This window comes from Oreochromis aureus, linkage group 7, assembly GCF_013358895.1.
Source record: "Oreochromis aureus strain Israel breed Guangdong linkage group 7, ZZ_aureus, whole genome shotgun sequence".
In the NCBI taxonomy this organism is placed as follows: Eukaryota; Metazoa; Chordata; class Actinopteri; order Cichliformes; family Cichlidae; genus Oreochromis; species Oreochromis aureus.
Window position 1 is genome coordinate 48,287,503 of NC_052948.1, and position 23,551 is coordinate 48,311,053.

At 39.4% G+C, this 23,551-nt stretch overlaps 1 protein-coding gene across 2 annotated transcripts in view; it reads right to left on the bottom strand.

Moving 5' to 3' along the window:
- Positions 1 to 2,066: 2,066 nt before the first annotated feature.
- The window catches only part of LOC116331705 (lysosome membrane protein 2-like), a 28,583-nt gene continuing 7,098 nt past the window's right edge, over positions 2,067 to 23,551 (bottom strand). The window contains exons 2-13 of one of the 2 annotated variants that reach the window (XM_031754471.2): positions 17,559 to 17,716; positions 15,655 to 15,802; positions 15,270 to 15,461; positions 15,038 to 15,129; positions 14,389 to 14,508; positions 10,588 to 10,766; positions 7,629 to 7,747; positions 6,895 to 6,968; positions 6,753 to 6,804; positions 5,750 to 5,902; positions 5,561 to 5,602; positions 2,067 to 5,239 (exon numbers count right to left, since the gene is read on the bottom strand). In XM_031754471.2, coding sequence (XP_031610331.1) covers positions 5,129 to 5,239; positions 5,561 to 5,602; positions 5,750 to 5,902; positions 6,753 to 6,804; positions 6,895 to 6,968; positions 7,629 to 7,747; positions 10,588 to 10,766; positions 14,389 to 14,508; positions 15,038 to 15,129; positions 15,270 to 15,461; positions 15,655 to 15,802; positions 17,559 to 17,716 — 1,440 coding nt within the window. In that variant the 3' untranslated portion in view covers positions 2,067 to 5,128. The remainder of the gene's footprint in view (positions 5,240 to 5,560; positions 5,603 to 5,749; positions 5,903 to 6,752; positions 6,805 to 6,894; positions 6,969 to 7,628; positions 7,748 to 10,587; positions 10,767 to 14,388; positions 14,509 to 15,037; positions 15,130 to 15,269; positions 15,462 to 15,654; positions 15,803 to 17,558; positions 17,717 to 23,551) is intronic. The other variant, XM_031754472.2, reaches the window with a different exon arrangement.

Genomic DNA, 23,551 nt, shown 5'->3' on the forward strand with positions numbered 1-23,551 from the left:
TTGCAATCAAGAGGGGGTATGAAGGGGTTTTATATATAAATAAAGAAATGACCTGCTTTGCAAGTATGATTATTACTCTGCAATACTGTACCAACATTATAAAATATATGTTATATAATTATATCGGTTTTTTTTTTATTTTAGCTTTTTACATTGCAATGGGAATCTTCCTTCTGGAAGATTTTAAGCCAGCATGTCATTTACAACTGTTTAAATTCTGGGAATCAATTTTTGGGCACCCTGCAGATTTATTTTCTACACATGCATGATGGAAATTAGCACATTGTATCTCTATTTATTGAGATCTGGAGACTGTAGAGGCCATTTGAGTACAATAAACTCTTTATGTTCAAAAAATTAGCTTGAAACCATTTGAGATTTGTGAAATGATGCATTGTTCTGCTGGAACCAGAAAATGGGTACACTGTTAGAAGGGATGGACATGGTCAGCAGCAATACTCAGGCAGCCTGTCATGTTTAAACAATGCTCAGTTGGTATTAAGAGGCGCCAAAATGTGCCAAGAAGATAACATTACACCAGCACCACCAACAGCCTGCCCAGCTGATACAAGTCGGGATGTTTACAACAGCACCATTCAAATGTTGCACCAGAAACTGAGACTGGAAAACATTTTCCAACCTTCTATTTTCAATTTTGGTGAGCCTGTGTGAATTGTAGCCTCAGTTTCCCCTTCTTAGCTGACAGGGGTGGCATCGCTGTGGCCTTCTGCTGCTGTAGCAGATCTGCATTAAGGTTTGATGTGTTATGCGTTCAGAGATAATCTTCTCCTCAAAGTTGTCTGGCCATTCTCCTCTGACCTTTACAGCTCACTGGATAGTTTTTAGACCCTAGAAATACTTGTGTGGGAAAATCCCAGATCAACAGTTTCTGAAAAATTCTGACCAGCCCACATGGCACAAACAATCCTGCCTCATTCAAATTCCCTTAAATCATCTTTCTTTCCAAGTCATTTTGGCCATCTCTACATGCCTAAATGCATTAAGTTGCAGATCAGATAATTGCACTAACAAGCATTTGAGCAGGTGTACAACTAGCATGATATAAGTTTGGAAATAATATTTTGTTTCCTAAATTTGAACAAAATGAAAACTAAAAGACTTTCAAATCACATGAGCCAATATTGTATATAAAGGTTTTAGAGCGACACATGCTCCCCTCCAGATGACATCTATTTCAGGGAAGGCCTTGTGTATTTCAGCAGGACAATGCAAAACCACATACTGCAGCGATTACAACAGCATGGCTTAGTTGGAGAAGAGACTGGGTGCTGAATTGTCCTGTCTGCAGTATAGATCTTTCACCTACAGAGAACATTTGGTGCATCATTAAACGAAAAATGACCACAAACTCTTCAGTAGCTGGAAACCTATCGGGCAAGAATGGGACCAAATTCCAACACCAAAACTCCAGAATCTCATAACCTCGAGGCCCAGACGTGCTTCAAACTGTTTTGAAAAGAAAAGGAGATGCTACATCATGGTGAACACGCCCCTATCCCAAGTATTTTGAGACCTGTAGCAAACATCAAATTTGAAATGAGCTCATTTATTTATGTTCTGTTGTGAATACAATATTGGCTCATGTGATTTGAAAGGCTTTTATTTTTCATTTTATTCAAATTTAAAGAACATCCCAACTTTTCTGGAATTCGGGTTGCAGATTAAAAAAAACTAAACTCTTTGTGAAAAAACATTCCAATAACTCTCCTCTACATGTGTTTAGCATAGCAGCGCCTTTAAGCTGCACATTTCATGTCTACCTTCAGAGATGCCAACTGAAAAATCTGCTAACTGATATTTGAAAAAGTGAAATCAAATGTCATTCAAAGCATTTTCTGGCTTTTCTGTGGTGTAAGTTATATCATCATTATCTGGGCACAGCTCACTCCAGATCCAGTAATTTAAACAAAGAATATCAGCGATGTACTTTTTCTGATATTATTTTATTCCCAACTACCTCTCTGCCCCTTGGGGCAGACTCTCTAATCGGACTTCTTCACTAAAAAAAGAAAAAGAAGAAAAAGAGACAAACACCAGTCAGCAAGACATGTACTGAAACTACTTTTTATTTTTTGTATACAGAATAAAAACGTTCAACATTTCAAAACAAGTATGTGTTTTATGGCAGTAACAATAATTTCAGGAAGCAGCGAACAGTCCATGCTCCGCTTTATGTGTTTTGGTTTTATCGACATAGCAAAATAATTTATTCTCTTTAACCACAACTGTGTTTTTATACTGTATAGTGTGTATTTTGCAAAGGGATTCAGATGAATCCCGTCTTTCATCTCCTTGTGAGTTTGTAACTCTTATATAAAACGCTGTGCACAAATTTTCTAAAATGCAATCATTTTTTCCTTATTATAGTGTACATGTTAAACACTTTACTGTAATCACATGAATCCACTAATATCTGATATAGTCATTATCATTATCACAGTGCATATAAGGCTTTAATTAAAATGTTACAAGAGTAGTAATGAAAGGCGGACTCGTCACAGTTCTACCGGAGGAATTCTGCAGCATTTTCCAGATCACATTATAATGACACATTTTCATCACCAGCATCGAGTGAGAAAACTGTGACCCTGCACAACAACCTGCTAGTCAGGCAGAGAGTTTTTAAATTACAGTTAGACCCTGCTTTTAGATATTAGAAATATCAAAAGGTTTTGTTATTTTTATTTATTTTTTTGGTAGCTAAAAGAAGAAGAAGGAAAAAAAACTTGAGAGTAGATTTGTTGATATGGCACAGTATTCTTTTCACGCAACAAAAATCTTTAAAAGGAACAAGAAATCTAGTAACTTTAAAGGCACCACTACAGCATCTAAAAGACATTTCATTATATCACTTAGTAATACACAGTTACACAGGGCAAAATACTGTCAACACAAATTGTGTACTTTCTGAATGATGGTTTCAACCCAAGCAAATCTGCCGTGGTTAAGGCCTTGAGGGCCGGTGTCCTGCAGTTTTTAGATGTGTCCTTGATCCAACACAGCTGATTCAAATGGCTAAATGACCTCCTCAACATGTCTTGAAGTTCTATAGAGGCCTGGTAATAAACTAATCATTTGATTCAGGTGTGTAGACCCAGGGTGAGATGTAAAACCTGCAGTACACCGGCCCTCGAGGCCTGGAGTTGCAGACCCCTGCTTTAGAGCTTTATAAACATTTATAAAGTTCTTACATGAAATGTCTTTAATTCAAACATTTCTACAATTACACATTTACAAAAAAAAAGACAACACAAAAAAACAAAAAGCAAAGTATGTCTTACTTTACAAATTAAAATTTCCAAAATATACAGTGTTTTGTCCAATACTCATCCCCATCATACGCTGAGAGGAATGTAAGCAGTTCATCACTTCTTACACTGTATGTATATACAAACAAATTCCATACTCTGAAGATTCTCAGGTATGCTGGTTGTTAGATATCCGATATGCGCCATGGATGAGCAGAAAATATTAAGTTGTGACATTTTTTTTGTAACATTAAAATGAAAATGAAATGGAAATGAGACATAGTAACACTGATTTATCATCCAGTATATTGTGCTTTCTTTCTTCTGCTTTAATAACTGCTTTACAGCATCTAAGATGAGATCCCCTGAGAGTGAAATATAACACCCCCAAAAAACATCAGTTTAAGGATTTCATCACATTGCTCCCCAAATGACCTCGGTGCGCTTGTACAAGTAGTCATTCCATAAAATCTGAATTCCAAAGCAAGACAAATCGGTTTAGCCATACAAATAATGAAAGGAAGTTAACTCTGTATGGAGGACCAAAACTGCCAAATTTTCAAAAAAAAGTTATAATCATAATTATGATCTGAATGCACTGTTGTGCCAAACATGTTTGATTTTCAAAATAAACCTCTAGAAACTGTCTGTGAAGCTGGATTGAAGAAATATGTGTTTAAAGTTAAAGTTTTTAGAACATACTTTGTGCTATATTGCGTCCGGTACAGAATATGACATCACTGGATTGGTTGCTGCTAATAGACTTACATTAGCTTATGTTAGCTAATTAGTGACACTCAGTAACTCAGTGGACAACAAGGACACTTAAAAAGCAAATAATAATAATAAAATAATAAAAAGCAGTCTAATAAAATAATAAAAGCAGTCTGGGAAAAGCCTCTTTGGCTGCAAAAATGAATGTTATGTTAAAAAAAAGAAAGAATATAATGTCCACTTTCACTCTCAATTCCTTAAGCAGTGAGTGGTTCTAAAACAGGAAAAACTACTTGTTAGCCGTAATGTAAACCCCACCCACCCCAAAAACACAAAAAAACAACAGAGAGTTTAAATTAAATCTGATTGTAGATAAACAGAATAATTATGACAAATGTAAATAATATGAGTACTGCTAGCTGCTCCCTGATTTTCCAAGGGGGTGCCACAGCAGGCCTGTATTGAATATGTGATTCAATACAGGTTTCAAATTGTGTGCCCTTCTTGCAACCCTCCTGATTTGGGACTGGCACTAGGAATTTGTGCATCCTTTAATATTTCAGAGGAATGTAGAAGGCCCCAGTCACACAGGCCTAAAGGCCAGTTGGCAATTGCTTGGCAACCACATGAGGAAAAGAAGATTAGTATTACCCAATCGGTACACATTTTTTCCCCAGAGGTTGCCAGGGGGTTGGTGACCAGTCTCTGGCCTGAGTGTGACTGAGGTGTTAATCACAACAACACCACTATGGAGCCATAGTACAAAGGCAAATAATACAAAAGCAAACACAATCATTTACAAATGCATGTAATAAATTCCATTAACCTTAATTTACTGAGTCATTTTTTCCATGTCTGCTTAATTTTGGCAGTTTTGAACCTCCATCATTTAAAGGGTGTGATTGTTTTAGAACCACCACAGAGCACACTCTTCTTCTCTGCTTATTGGACGACTGTTCTCAACTATTTTTACATAATTAGCAGCAGCTAGAAGAAGCCACCATAGTGTTCTAAACACGATGTTTGTCTGGGAATAGAGTTTAGCGCTCTCTAAATAAACCTAAGAGCATACAATAAAAGACGTCTGAAACTAAAAACATATACTTTTCACCTGAGCCCTCTATGCAAAGCCCCCTTGCTCATCCTCAAGCTTCCACGTCAGCCTTAGGTGTCAGACCAATGTAGGTTCCATTCTGGGGATCCTCCTTCTCCTTATCATTAACTGGAGAGTAAGCGGTGTCGTCTTCAGCAGAAGACTGTAGAGGGACATTAAGGACATAAAGCAGCATTAGAAACTAATTACGTCTTATTTAAATTTGTAAAGTTATACCTGTAATGGGAAGTGGTTGATGCCCTCAAGCATGCCATTTCACGACAATTAAAAAGACAGGCAGTATTAATATTCAATGCATTAACTGTACATTAGCAGAGTTATTTTAAGTCAGGTGAAACTGGTCTAGCTGTGCAATGAAAGATTTAATGAAAAAAGGCACTTAGGTGATAAATAATAACCAAAGTAAGACAAATAAATAAAAAAAGCAGATATAATAAGCAGCAACTTAATTATAAACACTTACAGCATAAAGAGGCTTGGTAAACACAATGCGCTTAACTTCATTCTGCCCAGGAACACAGTGAGAAACACAAGCTCGGTATTATTAGTGAGCAATTAAGCAACTGAATGAATTGTGCAAAAATTAAGACTCATTAGGAGCAGGCAAATTGTAAGTTGTTAGGATCAAACTCAGCAAGAAGCAGTCTCATACCTTCTGTTTGCGAGCCTGGCACAGGAGGATGACAAAGACCAAGAGCAGAATAACACCCAGTCCCACAATGACGAGAGGGAAGTTGGACACCAAATTGCTAATCAGCAGAAGCTTCTTTAATTTCTCTGCGGACGCATCGTCAATCTCCACGCTCTGTTTATTCAGAGAGAGAGAGTAAAAGATCCATCAGAGGAAGAGGGGAATTCAGCTGAGCATACAGAAGATGAAGAAACCAATCAGCACTAAAGCATCAAGGCTGAAAATGTGGGAAAATCTAGTCAGGCTTTGACTTCTGGGAACCAAATCTACTTTTGATTAGGTTGGCCTTGTCTAAATCTCTTGAAAAGAAATCCCTTTGAGAGTGGATACATAACTGAGAGATACATGTTCAGTGGAAAACACCAAATTTGTTTGGCAATGCCTGATTTAAATGAGCTGGGCTTCTTCTTATCTCAACTAGAATCCTGCACTAGACACTGTAATAGCACCAGAAAAACATAACTTCGTTGTGTTATTAAGCACTGTGTTTAGTGCTTAATCAATGCAAAACCCATCTGTCCGTCTTTTTCTAACTGCTCAATCGGTGTGAGGGGAGGAGTCCCGAGGGAGGAACCCATGCAGACTCCACACAGAAGAGCCCCAGCAGGCTGGTGGATTCTAAAACAGGACATTCTTGCTGTGAGGCCCATCTGTTTCTTTAGGGAGGTTATGGGGCAGGACTATTTCCTGGCTGGGAGACAGTTACTACTTGAACTCTCTGCACATCGCACCCTTGTGCCGGTTACATTAGTTCAGAGCCAGGTCGCTTGTTTCCAGCTGTTTTCCATCTTTACTCTAAGCCACACTCAGCTCAGTAAAGCTAAGCTGGACCGACATAATCATCTAACTCTCAGTAACACGTGTCTTTTTCAAAATGTTGACATACTGTTTAATTTCTTTATTGCACCTCATAATAAGAATCTAGGAGTTTCCTGTGTGTTTCAGCATGTGTAATATCACTTACCTCATTGAGGAACATTACAGGAAATACTGTTTCATTCAGGAATTTAGTGCTCCTGTTAAAAGTGCAGCAAAAATATGGTTGGTAATCAAAAACAGCACAGACACATACATTTAGAACAACGACAGAAGTGTGTGCTACTCACGGGATTCCAGGGATTCGCTGCATCAAGACGTTCACCTGTGCTCTTTTGTGAGCACGTACAATCACTCCAGTAGTCTGTGAGAAAAAAAAATATATAAAGACATCAAATATATTTAAAAAAACACATACCCCCACCCCCAAACACACACACACACACACACACACACACACACACACACACACACACACACACACACACACCCTCGTTCAGCTATCTTAGTGAGGACCCTCATTGACATAATGGTTTCCCTAGCCCCTTACCCCAACCCTAACCAATAAAAATGAATGCCTAACGCTAACCCTTACCCTAAACCTAACCATAACCTAATTGTAACCCTGACACTAAAACCCCCAAAATGCCTTTAAATGCCTTCAAAAATGTGAGGACCGGTTGTGTGTCCTCACAAGTGACTGCTGGTTCTCACAAGTATAGTAGAATGCAGATTTCGGTCCTCACAAAGATAGCTAGACAGGAACACACACACACACACACACACACACACACACACACACACACACAATAAAGCACAGCTGATACATTTCAGAACTCCACCACTAGGTGGCGGAGCAGCACATCTTAATGTTTGTTGGGCTTTCTTTTAACCTTGTTCAGTATATGATGTTGCTGGTACATGACCTGAAGCATTGTGGTGCAACAAAACACAAGTTATGCCTTACAAACTATAGCTGGATGCTAACAACTTAAAGCCGATGACCTTAAGCCTGAAGACTTACAGGGTTTAGGTCTAGAAAAGTTTGGTGATGTGTCCTTTCAGGTGACAGTCCTTCAATGGCAGCCACATATTTGCCATCTGCCAGGTAGAAATGAGGAAAGGAGGCAACCACTGGTGCACCTGAGAGAAGAAATGAATGTATATATTATCATATAAAAATATTAAGATGGTGTCCATGATATTTTATGCTGTGCTATTTGTAATGCAAAATACATGTTTCTAGCGTGCACTTCTCATCATTTACAATGCAGTCGTAAAAAAGAAAACACGCTCTTTCGGTTCTAAGGTTGTGAGTATCAGGACATAATAAAAAAAAAATCATCTGGTCCTTACTGGTCTTAAAATTAGGTTAGTATGCGTAGAATGATAAGCCAAAACGCAGGAGCAGTGTGTGAAAAACACAAGTACAACCTTACTGCTACTATTGGAATCAAGAGGATAAGCAGCAGTCAGGTGCTTAGAATTAAACGCACTTGATTAACTGATCATTAGCCACTGTGAGCACTTGTCTAAACATAGATGTTTTGGCAGTTTGCTAGTTTTGGGAAAATTTGGGTGCGTAAGACATCAGCGATGATCTTAGAGAAGCTATTGTTGCTGTCCATGAACATAGGAAGGGTTATAAAGCCACTTTCGAAAAATTCCAGTAAGTCCGTCATTCTACAGTGAGAAAAATGATTGAAAAGGAGAAAGCCTCTTCTCTTTAAAAGAAGAGAGTTCAGGATCTAGATCAGGTTGTCTACTGCTTGGAAGGCTAGTGGCACGAGCCCTGGCTGCTCCCATCTGCAGGCCAAGATATCCTCGGGCAAGATTTTGAACCCTGAATTGAGTGTGACTGTGTCTCAATGCTATATAGATATGAGGCTTGCAGTATAAAGCACTTTGAGTACTCAAGCAGAGTAGAAAAGTCACATGCTGTTGTTCAGATCGTGTTTTATGTCCTCTTATTTAAAACCTTCGAACCTCTTTTTCACACGACTATGGTGAATCTACACATGTTAAGCACCACAAAGATGACATAACAACTGTCGCCACTAAAGCGGCAGCACAAAAAACATTTTAATGCCACATTTCCTTAATGTTTGAAGTTTGATCTAATCAGGGCATGACAACAATAACAAAACAGATCAAAAGGCGAAGAAGCTGGTGAGATACGATCTGACAGGGATGCAACATGTTACTTGGGGTCCAAGAAAAACAAAAACAAACAATAAATCAGCACACATGGACAATAACCCCTGTTGTGTGAGCAATTAAAGGCGGCAGCTGATATCCAGATAAAAATTCTTAGTCTTTCTGAGTTCCTTCCTTATATTGTCAATGGAGGACTTCATGTTCCTACAATATCACCTCGGTCAAACTTGCTATTATAAAGTCGAGTGAGCCATTTTTGGTGGGTGGCCCAACAAACACAAATGGTCCAAGGGTGTAAGAACCAGGTGTTCCCGCAGCAGCAACAGCAACAAAGTCAGACATGAGAGGAGGGGGGAGGGAGGGGGCAGTTAGAGGTGCTGATAAAGTGGGGCAGAGGTGACAGTTTTCCTGCTCTCCTGTTTAGCAACAGACGTTTGACAAAAACATTGGACACATGCAGTCACCTGAGAGGCTGTTCACATGACAACCGACAAGGTCACCGCAGGCGTGCTAACACACACCTCTGCTGGTATACTTATAGTGGCCTTTATTCACTGCGTTTGTTCTTTAACTCCGGGCCATAAACATGCACTCACATTTCTCTTTATGGCTAAACGACATTCATAAGCTCAAAAATACTTAGCTATTTACCTTTAAAGTGAACTGCAGTCATTCCATTTGTTTTAGTGGACAATGAAAATCCTTTTGAGAACGCCAATCTGTGATGTCCGTTTTAATCTTTGGCACAGTTACATTATTCTGTAGCAAAGCATGAAGTTTTTAAAATGTATCGCTTCACAATAATAAAACCTTGATAATAAAACATGAAAAAAACAGGGCTCGATAATCACATCGGCGTAACTTTGTGCTGTGTGTGTGTGTCTGTTTAAACTGGCTTACTTGCTTTAATACAGATTTTACTTGCTGTCAAATCGTGGTTTTTTTTGTTTTGTTTTGTTTTTAATTTGTTGTTTGTGGTTGTATTTTGCTGGTTTCTGTATTTTAATTTATTACAATCTATTTTAATCTACTGTTTTATTTGATCTCTTTTTCTCTTGTAAGGTGACCTTGGGTTTTAGAAAGGCGCCCTCAAATAAAACGTATCATTATTATTATTAGTAGTAGTAGTAATATTATTATCATTATTATTATTATTATTATTGTTATCATGCAAGATAATTCATAATTTTATTGGGGGGGGGTTATATTGGTTGGGTCTGATTATTGGGGGGGTCATAACTCCCCCAACCCCCCTGGAAATTACGCCCCTGGATATTCACTTGCTGGAATAACTCTGTGAAACTAGTTAGAAATGGCTGCATGCTGTGACAGAAAGGTGCAGTATGGGCCATCAGCTGCATTGACCATGTAAAACATTCCATATTTTTAACTTTAAATATGTAAAAGAAATGTTAAAACCACAAGTACTGTGATTTTACAGGAAGTTATGGAGAGATGAAGCACAGCTGAGCTATGAAAAGGCACTGAGGTAATGCCCGGTCATATTCAAGGGCAGAATCAGGTGACAGGGCTTACCGCCCACTCTGCTACTGGGTCAGTCATGTCAGATGACGCCTGAGGTGTGGGGAGAGCTGTGTCACATGGGTATTTTAGGGGGTATTAGCATTACAAACAAAAGAAGGACTTTATTGATATCAGTGTAGTAGCCATTAGTATTTAATGGCTACTACATTGGACATAGAGTCTAAGCAAAGCTTTTGTGCCGTTATTAAAGAAATTAGAGAAAAGAATAAAATTTGTTATGTTGGAGCTGAATCATGACCGATGCATCGAAAGTTTCAGAGAGAAACTGCTGCACCGATTACCTTTCCGACAGGGGCTGACTTTAAGGACGCCAGTTCCCAGGCACTCCTTTGGGGTGACGCAGAAACCCTCATTGTCAGGGTTCTCCTCTTTGCTGGCCAGGACAGAGCGTGGTGGTGTGAAGCGGTACGCTGGGATCCCTTTCACCTCGACATCTTTCTCAAACTCCATGTAGATGGTCCTGGAGAATAAAGCGAACGGTCACATTACACAAAAACAATTAACGAACAACTTCACTCAGACCACAGAATTTCATAGTGACACGTGACTGCTGGAAATTCTCAGCATGATCAAGCGTGAATGCTGAATACTTCAAACTAATCTTTTTAAGGACTGCAGCTTAGGTGAGGAACTTCATAACAGGTGATGTGATCATGAGAAATAAATGTTCTGTTATCTGTTACATTGATTTCAACAATATGCTGAAATCCTGCTGGGGCTCCTTCATCATTAAATCTAGACTTGTAAGGGGAGGAGGGAAGACAAATGATATATTGTGGTGTTAACCTTCTTTTATTACTGGGAGCAAAGACATTGGGAAATCTTTCAGTGTGTGTGGTTTTTTTCCCAACATCCAAGAGAACTGAGAGCAGTTCATCCTTGCCCTGCATATCTGTAGCTTTGTCCTGTCGAGGGAATCCCAACCAGTCTCAGTGAGAACAAAGCACTCTATACAGTGTCTGCCAGCTGGTTGAGAGGGTGCAGCCCACCAATCGTGCAACAATACTGTACAGACCTTTCCCTTGACCTTCCTGGGAGAAGCCAAGTGAAAATCCTTGGCCTTACACTGCTGGGAATGAGAACTGTTACAGTGTGAATTCATTTTAGATAAGCAGAGCAAACACTGTTCTTCTCAACTAAATTCCTAAATATATTGGAGAAGTATTTCAAACAGCTCACCAGATAATGTGAAAACACCTAACTTTGATGTTGCATCTCTTTTGCCAAAGTCATCTCTAAAAATTAGTGTAAATTAAAGGAAGATTTCAGGAGACAGGCTGTTACCATAGGACAGCTTGATAGGGCAGTAGAAGGTCCTTAGCCCACCAGCAGGACCAGTATCTGTTCCTTTGTGCAAAGAGGAACGGGTTGAGCTCTGCCAGAGCTACAAAATGACCTAGAGCAGACCACTGGTTTGAATGTCTCTGACCAAACAATCAGAAACAGATTTTATGTGATAGACATTAATGGTTGTGGAGGAACCTGTAGCCTGTAGCATCATTCAGCATGACCAGTTTGATGGTGGGTTAGTGATAGTCTGGGGAGGCATATCCATGGAGGGATGTACAGAGATCTACTGACTAGGCAACGGCACCCGGACTGCCATTAGGTGTCGGGATGAATCCTTGGAGCCGCCACACTGGTGCAGTGGTTCCTGGGTTCTTCCTTGTGAAAGACAATGTCCGATCTCATGTGCAGGAGACTATGGAAGCAGGTGTTGAAGGCTGAAGAATTTGTTACCACTGACTGGACCACATGCTCACCTGATCTAAATCCCATAGAACACTTCTGTGACATTATGTTTCCATCCTACGCACCTCAGATTGCACAGGAGGTGAGTGACGCCCAGGTTCAGATCTAGGAGTACATCCCCTAGGACACCATCTGTCATCTCATTAGGAGCATGCACCGATGTTGTCAGGCTACTACTAAGTAAGCCTTTGAGTTGCTGCGTAGTTGCTGTGCATCATTTTTTTTTCTTTCATTTTTAGGGTGTCTTTAAACTCAGCCCTCTGTAGGGTTAATCATTTTCACATATCGCTCATATGTAACTTAAAGCTTCACCAAAATGTATTTGCGATGGAATTTTGTTTAGAGTTACCACTAAATACAGAATGAAGGCTTTGAAAAAGTGTCACAGGGCTGGTTAAATTAAAATGATATAAGAGAGTCTACTATTTCTGTCATTTAATATTCGTGTGTTTTTGACTTTCTTTTTCAACATTTTTTAAATGAAATAAAACCATCTAATGAAGTCAGTAATGATGACGAAGAGCAAAAGGATGGTGAAGCTGGTTTTCGAACAATGACACGTTACCAATTCATTTTTTCTGGTAGCTCAGCTGTCAGTTTCTGGACCGAGAGGCCACCACCCTGCTGCTATGCATCAGTCCCAGATGTTCTCTTTTAACTAAACATGTGTTTTAAACACAAAGTTATGTTAAGCGAGTGACTTATACACAGGGCAGAGACTCTGTGTGAAAGGTCGTCATGTGTGACTTAATGGAGCACTTCCACTTCAAATTATTGTAGTAAGTACAATAAAGGGGGAAGGCGTATTCCCTTTAGTCACAGTAACACAGACGCCATGATGACACAACCAGGCCAAGAACAAGTAGGTGAAAGTGCTTTGTAAATATTTGGTCCAAGGGTTTTTGACACACGTCCAATCAGAGTCAAAGGTGCAACCATTCCACTCCAACAGATTCTTTCCACGCTCAACAACATGAGGAAGACGTCCGAAACAGCTTGTGCTCTCTAAAGGACAAACTCTTGCTATGAACACTAGGGAAGCAGCACGTCTGTTTTGCAACAAACAAGGTTTGGGATTAAATTTGGTACTCATTGCAATTCTCAGCAGTCGTCAAACATTCCCTAAAGACATCCCAGAAATACTGGAGGAAGCATTATAAATTTCCCCAAAAGCATTAGTTGAGAACATTTCTGACAAACACGTCCAAGAGGAAATACATGTGCTGTGCTTAGCACAAAGCATCACTTACCATCAATCATCAACCATTAAAAGCATTTTCTTTCTCTCTCTCTCTCCTTTTTTTACTCTTATTCCCACAATTGTCCTTCCATTCCCTCTGTCACCCTCTCCCTGATGTTCCGGACGGAAACTCTCCTAATAAGGAAGCCTTTTCATGGTGTTTTCTGGAAAATGCCACTTAAGTGTTTGAAACAGTCCTCGTGCTTTAAGCAGAAAAAGTCAACAGTAGAGAGAGGTCACCCACTGAGCTGTTTGGAAGTGGTCAGCATGTTATAATAACATACCATGTGATCCAAAGGCTGTGGACATTATTTCCATAGTAGATGTGAAAGCCTCCACCCTGGTCTGCTTGTCATGTACCACAAATAGAACATGCAATCCCCATGTAAAACATCCTAAATGGCACACTAAATAGAAACTGACAGGCCCACACAAATCACCATGGTAGCCACATTACATGTGTTTGACTCTTTAATTGAAATAACACTTTATTTTTACAACATGACTAATAAAATTAAGGCCAAAGCTGATGCCCTTTCCCTCCTCCTGTTTGCCAGCTACATTAATTTTCAGCTATAGGCAAACTCAAAGAGCAGAAAAAAGAAGTCAAAACTGCAGTTCCTATAATGGCCACTTGAGGCTCTCTCTAAAAATTAGTTTTTCCCTATAGACTTGTGATAAAAAGACCAACTTTACAGGAAAAAAAAAAAAACACGGTCACAGCCTTGAATTTCTTAAAAGAAAAGGTCTGGGTTTCGCTACATATATAGTAGCTAAAAACTAAACTAAATTGGACTGATCAATCACGTTTGTTGGTGTTGGTGCCTTCTAGAAACATTGTTGATGATTAATAATAAAGCTGTGCTCATTCTGAAATTATAATTGTTTTTACTAAGTTTTTACATTTTCACTATATGTTAGTACAGAAAAGATAAAAATTGGTGCACAAAACTTCACCACAGTGGATAAAATAAAATGTCTGATTGAATAATTTCCTAGGGAAGGATCTGACCCTACCCACCACACAAAACCTAAGATGTGGTTGGTAAACCACGAAAGGGCTGGAATGCCCCGTGGTGCTGAACCGTACCTGCACAGGTCTGGAGTAAAGATGTAAATGCGCTCATCCTTGTCAAGCAGGGGGTGGAAAGCACTTCCATCTGATCCAACGATGCTGTTGCTATAGTTAGAGCTCCAGAAAGACAACTCCCTACAAAACAACAAAAAAATGCTTTTGGAATATGCAGGCTTGTATTTAAAATCGAAAAAAATAAAAGAAAAAAGAAAACAAATCTTGTTTTCAAAATAATCCCGTCCAGTGAAAACAAATTTATCATTTTCATCTTAATAACTGTAAATTGCAGTGGTACGTTTTGATGATCAAATGTGTTTTTATCTGAAAGTCACAGTTCAAAAAACACTGTTTCCCAGGAGCACAAGGGTAATTAGAGACTCCAGGGGACCTAAGACAATAAAACTGGATAAGAAGGTTCAGTAAAGGCCATTTTTAAGGCATCAGGATATCCTGCTCTGTGCTCTGTGTTAAGGGCAAAGACCAGGATGAAGATACAAACAGAATGAAAGGCACAGGCAGACAGTATCTCTATTACTGCCAAAAAAAAGGGAAAAAAAATGGATTTCACAGGCTTGTTAATACAAAGGTTACCCAATAAAATTTCATCACTCTGGATGAAGACAGAGAGGAAGAGTGTGTTTGCGTGAGACTGCATCAGTGCTACCTTTGGCCTTTCCATGTTTCGATCCGGCCATAATCCATGTAGTTCTGCTCTCCAGTGTGGTAGATAAATTCACCATCGTTGCTTCCATTTTTCTAAAAAAAAAAAATAATTAAAACATGTTTTTCAAATGTTATTTCTGGAGAAACAAAACATCTTCAAGACTTCATGGAGGATGTGCTCTGACAACTTTCTTTTCATTGCTTTATATTGCTTGTAAAGAGCTGTTACATGCCTTGTACATGAGTCCAAACACCGTCTCCACCTCAGGTTTGGTGCTAGCAACGCGAACCAGCAGACGGTCTTCGTAGCCCCAAAGCAGTTCATCCACAGTGCGTGTAGTGAACAGACCACTCTTGAGAGAGTTCATCCAGATTGAAACCATGGAGGTCCTCCAGAAACTATCTTTCACATTGTTCATGACAGCCTGGAGACAGGAATGGAAGCAGTTGTGAGAAAAAAAATAGCACTAATAATACGGGATAAGGTAGAGGGTGGTGGTGGACAATGAGATGGAAATGAGGACACAATAAACAATGTTCAGTAACAAAGAGAACATAAAGTCCTCTTTAACCCACTTGGATTTCCACTTTCCTCTACTTTTTCAGTTCATGACTCACCCAGGCAGGGATGTTGACAGTGGTGATGTTATCCTCAGCTGGATCACCCACAGATTTCTCCCTCAGGAACACAAAGCTTTTCGTGTTATACGCGGAGACCATTTTGCCATTTGCCACCATGCTTACGTTGTCCTTGTACCTGTACTCCCTGTGCAAACGTGGGAAAAGAATGTCATTTAAAATCTCCAAACGCAGACCACATAAACGTAGCACTGCATTTATATTTTAGCAAAACATTGCAACCATTCATCCATCCCTACATCCATTCTCTTCCACTTATCAGGGTCGTGGAGGGTGCTGGAGCCTATTGTAGCTATCATAGGGTGAGAAGCGGGGAACACCCTGGATAGGTTGCCAGTGTGACGCAGGACTAACACTTATATTCACACCTATGGGCAATTTAGAATGCCCAGTTAACCTAACCACATTAAGTGCATGTCTTTAGACAGTGGGAGAAAGCCGGAGTACCCAGAGAGAACCCACACAGATACAGGGAGAACATGCAAACTCCACATAGAAAGGCTCCAGCCAGTTTGGGGAGTCAAACTCAGGCCCTTTTTGCTGTGAAGCAAAAGTTTTATCATTCATCGTTTTGAAATTAACCAACCCAAAACTGTTAAAATGACATTCTAGGAATAGATTATCTTGACAGGCAATGTTGGCTGTTGCAACGTTTCTGGTGCTTTAGCAATTATCATCATTTAGGGCTTAAGTGAGTGCAGGATTTTGATGACTAGTGATTACAAACCAGCAACCCACACAAAAAAATAAAAAAGGCCTCCTGAGGACAAGACAAGAAGAAAGTAATAGATCGCAAAAGAGGAAGCAGAAAAGCAGAAGGCCGCATGCTGACACAGTTTGAGGGTTTGACCTGTGGCTGTGGTCCAATCTAGAAAACCTAAGCAGAAATTCAACATGCACAGTATATGGCAACACAGTAGTAGTGGTATTATATATATTTAATACATTTTATACTATCAATTGCCAAATTTTACAGCATTAATAAACCATGTTTATAGCTAGAAAAATTAAGCCTTTATAAAAGTGCCTAAAAATCTGCATTCAATCTGTAGCCCACCAGATGACGACAGCTGTAATTGCAAAAAGACTTACGTTCCCAGATAAGACAAACCTCTATCAACACGTTCATGGTAAGGTTACGGACTCACACAATCATTTTGGATAATACTGAATACAGAATTACATCTTCTTTGTAAATCTTGGACATAGCATGTCTTAAATGCTTTTCTGTGACATGAAACTGCATGCTTATGGGCTAACAAGAAATAATTAGTGTGCCCTTTCACAGTCAGACCCACCCTTAATTGTCACATCAGATTTGCCAACTGTAGTCCTAACGCAGGTCACTGGAGCCACCTAGTATCTATTAGGCTTCACCTAAGCTAACTGGACTTCTTCATATTTGGTGCACATAATGCTGCGTACTGCTTGGTACATACTGCCTAAGAAGTTTATTGTTTAGTTTTGACGAGTGAAATTGTAGTATTTTATCAGTTTAATACTTAGCATTGATTATCTGACATGTCTGTCTATCCCAGTTTATGATTGCAACTTGCTAATGAGGTTGCTAGCATTAACCGATACCTTAGCATTCCAGCCTTTCATTCAAATATGGCAACATCTGGCTCCAAAAAGACATACAGTGGTAGTCAAAAGGCTAACACTGAGGCTTGAAAACATTGAGCCAAAAAGGAATTTGTCATGTCCCTGTGGCTACATCCATCTTTTATTTACAGTCTCTACCCAGAGCACATTTACCAGATTGTGTGCTTTCAGTGATTTCTCAGAAGACTTTTTTTTTTTTTTTTTACACTCACCATAAACATCTGTTTGCTAACATTCATATCAACAAGAAGTTGACAAGTTCTGGTCCTGCTTCTTACCTGTACGTGTAGGGTCCAATCTGTTTAACTTCTGGCTTTCCCCCTGCAATAAACACGTCTGGATTGGTCACATTGAAGAAGAAAAACTGCATGTAGACAGGAGGGGGAGGTTTTTTCCATGAGTCAAACACGCGGCTGCCCTCTACCAACACGATCTCCTGTTGAGACATAAGAAACACCTTTTAGTTGAAAACTCATCATCATATGTAATTCAAACTCACAAATATGGTTGTGAAAAGCAAATCTTTTGGGAGTAATTAATATAAAAACGTTGACTGCACATTTTACATACGGCATTAAAACATTTTTCTATTCAATAAGGAGTTTGACATAATTTTTTATGTGGTTTTCAGGTGATTTCCTGCACACAGTGGAAACTTTTGCAACGGCCAACACATTTTGAACATGAAGTTTCCACAATGTGCTTCTAATAAAAACAAATAGTAACAACAAATCGTCCGTAGGGGGTCGTGGAGGGGAGATGCTGTCTGAGCGGTACAAACAAGAACACTGACTGCACACATGAATGGTATGAGGGGAGACCCTTCTACTGCTCCAATTGTTAGCGGTTGCCTGTGGCAACAGGCAGTTGGGGGAGAGCCGCTAACCAATCATGTGATGCAGAAAGCTGGATGCACACTGTTTGTGCAGAACTCCAGCCTTAATGAACTGAGCCACATTCCTGGGTACTGAGCCCTTATGAGGCCCTGGAGGTGGAACACAGGCAACTATCCTGCTTCATTCTCACAGCAAACGTCATTGCCTGCGGACAACGATGCTCTGGCTGGTAGCAGGAACATTTTGAGATACTGGCAAAGAAAGAGGCAAAAACTGAAGGCTCTGAGAGGATTAGCATTTCTTTCAAGAGAACATTAAGAGAAAATCTCACTCTGGCCTAATTGTGTCAGATTTATCTTAAAGTTAATAGCTGGAGAAATAGGTCCAGAACTGCTTGATGCTTTAGGGGAATACTCACCCCCTCTTCCTCCTCCCCCCTCTTCCTCTGGGGTCCCCTCTACTTGTTCAGAGACAAAAGTTTAGCTGAGTGGCCAAGGACAATAAAGCTGTCACCTTAGATTGAGGAAGGGAGAGCGTGGTCTTTCTGTGTTCTTATTTCAGGCTTTGAACAATCAATAGGGTAAACCTCCCAGCATGGCACATAAAATACATGGAAAACAGGAACAGAAAAAAACCCCTCTTATCTCAGTATCTACCACTGCTTTCCTTACACCACTCCCCATATGAAAACACATGCAACAGGTGAATACATAAATACACTTAAAGCTAGTGCTTTGATGTGCAGACATTCACATACATAGATGGGAACAACACTGGGCACAGCAAGAGGCCACGGTATTCATTAAGTCCTGCAGTCATGGTGCACAGGCTTTGTAGGCTCTAAATGGGTTTGCCTCAGTAGTGGTTAAAAGATTCAACAAAGCCAACCAAAGAACTGTAGACCAGCCCTGATATTATTGAAACCATCGAGAAGATATCAAGGTCCATTTAGTTTTCTATTGTCCATAAAACCCACTTACAACCAAACTGCAGAAGTGACTGGCAAAATTATGGTTTGGCACAAACACAACCAAAAGGTGGAAGTTTGATTTTGTGATGATCCTGCAACTTGAATCTTACTATAATGATTTCAGCATATATATGTATATATATCTATATATTTTCTTCTGAATGGTTGGGCCAATCTGAGCAAAACTTTGCACAGACATCATCACACATACAGCAATTACTAACACCCATGCATTTAAAAAAAGAATTATCCCAATTCTTTTCATCTTTGTATAGATTATCTTCATTTCATCATCCCACTGCGAATTCAATATTACATTCGCCATTTACAATCGTTTCACGTGTCACGTTTAATGTATATTGCCCGTACGTAGCTTTACAGTCACAAAAATTTCTATCCGAGACAGAATTTTGTTTGGGTCAACACTAAATACGCAATAAAGAATTCGAAATAAAGTATCACAGACATAAAGCTTAACAGACGACAATTCATTCCAGTAAAGCTGAAGACGTTTTTGATGACCATCAGGACTGAACCCCTACAACACGTACCTCTAAATTTACGTAAAACTTGTTTTTTTGTGTATTTTCCTATATGGCATGTTTTGCTAGTTACACTAATAAAATTTATAGCCATGCTAGTAGAACAGATGTGGAAGGAACCATCATGGTGGTGCAGAATTAAATATTTATGTTTAAATTCTTAATTGAAAGATTTTCCCCTCACACTGCAACGAGGTTCACACTTATGAGTATGACTAACAAGTTGGCAACAACATTTCCCTCAGTTAACATATAAATAAGCTTATTTTACTTGCAAGTTGTGCATCTTCGCCAGCTTCATTAAGCAGGTTAACATTTTCAAAATAAAACCAATAAGCAAAAGAAATCCAGTCAAAGTCCAAAGAGGGGACACTAGTCAAAAACTGTAGTGAAGTCTGTGCAGTGATGGTGAAATTTCCTTTCAGGATTAAGTCATTTTTCATTATCACTTCATCAGTAGGTCACTGATACTGACCCTGGTGGAGTCACATATGAGCTGAGAGGCTGCCAGCCTAGCCAGTTTCCCAATAAATCTTTCAACCTGAAAGAGGCTTAGCACACAAAGACAGTCTACTGCTGGGAGGGTATCCATGGGAAGAGATCCTTCATGCTGGTGCAATGTGGAAAAGGCAGTATTTCGACGCAGCTGAAATATATCATATTGCCAAACTAGCAGATAACTGAGTATGTCTCCATGTGAGTTAAATGCTTGTGTGTCACTCCCACAGATACATTCTTCTTCCACTTAAAAATGAAACTTGATATCTTCTCCAGCCATTTTTTAACAAACATCTGTCTACTTGCTTGAACAAGTGAAGACGAATTCTTTTATTAAACATGGTGTACTTTGCAAAACTTTCATTTCTTGTTTTAACAGGACTTGATATGATTTAATGTGACCATTAAAGCCACAACAATGACCATATATAGCAACCCCTGGGTAAATCCCAGAGTGTTCATCTGGGAAAATGCAAACATTTTCATTTTCATTTTGAGCTTGAACACTTACATATGAACATGTGTTTACATAAACAGGCCGAAGTCATCAAAATTCCCGCTCCAACCTCTACACATATTTCATCTTAGCAAACCATAGATGATTTGGACATCTACTTTATGCAAGATACAAAGACATTTTTTCAACAACTTTTTACAGACAGATTACTTCACTTTCAGTCCAGTAATGCCAGTGGGTAAGAAGTTCACTTGAGCTATGTCACCTCGAGGCATATATATATATATATATATATATATATATATATATATATATATATATATGTATAGATCCAGTTTTAGGCCTACACTATCAACTCAATGTGCCATTTGTTGACATGGTCGGTCGGTCGGTCAAACAAACAAACAAACAAACAAACAAACAAACAAACAAACAAACAAAAACAATCAATGCAGGCGTAAACTAAAAGGCTAATCCAAAGGAAGAAACCACTGCTCCAGAAATTGCCAAAAACGCCCCCGATAAAGATCTCCTGGGGGATGTTCTTCGTACCTCGCTTACTACATCCAAGATCAAATGACACATCCAAGATCAAATCATCGCGCTAACCGTGAGCTCGCTAATCCGGTTGTCCGAACGCACCTGTTGTTGACGATTAGTATAGCTGGCTGAAGTAATCTGAGATCACTGGGTGGCTTAAAAGGGGCTACGCATCGATAGTAGAAACATTGATCGGCAACCCTGTGATTGGTCGGCGAAGATGTCGAAGGAGCGCGCGCAGTATCTCACGGCAGCAGACCAAGAACTCTTGATTGAGGGATATCAGGAGTTTCAGAGTTTAATTAAAACGCAGGGGAACACTGCAAAGGCTGCAAAAGCAAGGAGAGAGGGCTGGCAGAAAGTTGCTGACAAATTACACTCGTAAGTGATCCATGATATTACATTATATCATGTGATATTATTTCATTCCACATTATATTATATTACATCATATCCTCTTTCACATTAGAGCCACAACAGGACCCACTAGAACATGGGAAAAAGTAAAAGTGAAATATAAGAATATTCTACAGAATGGTAATATTTATCACTTATATTGCTTTTAGTCTATGACAAGAGACCCTGGAATAATCTGTTTGTTTATAACAGCAACCAAGAAAAGGGCAGAGCAAATAAAGACAGGTGGTGGTCCTGCACCCCTCGTCACACCCCTTTTGTACTGTGACATTTATTGACATTGTGGGTTTTTATGTGTGTAGTTTGAATAACACTCCATCACTTTTACCTGTTCCCATGCAAGGGGTGACTGAAGCATGCACAGTAAGTCGGGAGTAAGTATATACAGTACAGTAGTATATATATATATATATATATATATATATATATATATATATATATATATATATATATATATATATATATATATATACATATATTTGGAGAGAGAGAGAGAGAGAGAGAGAGAGAAAGTAATAATAACCTCACGGGAGAATCGATATCTCTCTATGAGCACACCGTCGCGCCGAGCTAAAGGATCCCGTCTATCCCGCAATATACGCTAAATTCTGTAAACTCTCCTTATCAATCTTGCACCTTCCTTGCTCGCGTACAAACGGACAGGACATGGCTGCGACAGACTTCCCAAATCCACCTTCGCTTTTTAGCCGTGGTCTCTCATCTTGATTGCACGTAGTAATTTACTATTACTACTCTAAATTATGAATTACATCTGACATGATCTACTACATGTAATAGAATGATTAATAGTACATTTCCCTTTTTTTCGGAAATGACCTGTATGTATCTGTATGAAATCAATAAAAGAATCAAATACATTATCTTTAGTTACATTGATAATATTTATTTATGGTAAAACAGTGGCGAAATATCGCTCTTGCTTTCATATAACTGCAGCGGACATACCTGAGAGGCCGCGATCTAATCCTGTTTACATAAAGTAAACCTGCTCCCGAGCAGGCTTACTTTTACGGCTCTGTTGCTATGACAGCAAGCCCCAGATGAGCTTCGGAGAACCGAACGATCCAAGATCACGCCAAATCGTCAACATTCAAATCCGGCTAACTTGCTTAGCGAGGTACGAAGAACAGGCCCCTGTTCTTGAGAAATACCCTTGGGTATGTTGAAACTGTTTGGTCATGCCCAACCCTAACCCAAGCGAAGTTTACAAGCTTACAAGAAAAATATCACATTACTTTACAGACAAAATACTTCACACTTCACTAAATAGGTTTTTTTTTATGCAGGCTAAAATATGGGTATATAAGTGGAAGCTACAAACCATGAACCAGAAAGATTAAGCTTGTTGTACAGGGAGTGCAGAATTATTAGGCAAATGAGTATTTTGTCCACATCATCCTCTTCATGCATGTTATCTTACTCCAAGCTGTATAGGCTCGAAAGCCTACTACCAATTAAGCATATTAGGTGATGTGCATCTCTGTAATGAGAAGGGGTGTGGTCTAATGACATCAACACCCTATATCAGGTGTGCATAATTATTAGGCAACTTCCTTTCCTTTGGCAAAATGGGTCAAAAGAAGGACTTGACAGGCTCAGAAAAGTCAAAAATAGTGAGCTATCTTGCAGAGGGATGCAGCAGTCTTAAAATTGCAAAGCTTCTGAAGCGTGATCATCGAACAATCAAGCGTTTCATTCAAAATAGTCAACAGGGTCGCAAGAAGCGTGTGGAAAACCAAGGTGCAAAATAACTGCCCATGAACTGAGAAAAGTCAAGCGTGCAGCTGCCAAGATGCCACTTGCCACCAGTTTGGCCATATTTCAGAGCTGCAACATCACTGAGTGCCCAAATGCACAAGGTGTGCAATACTCAGAGACATGGCCGAGGTAAGAAAGGCTGAAAGACGACCACCACTGAACAAGACACACAAGCTGAAACGTCAAGACTGGGCCAAGAAATATCTCAAGACTGATTTTTCTAAGGTTTTAT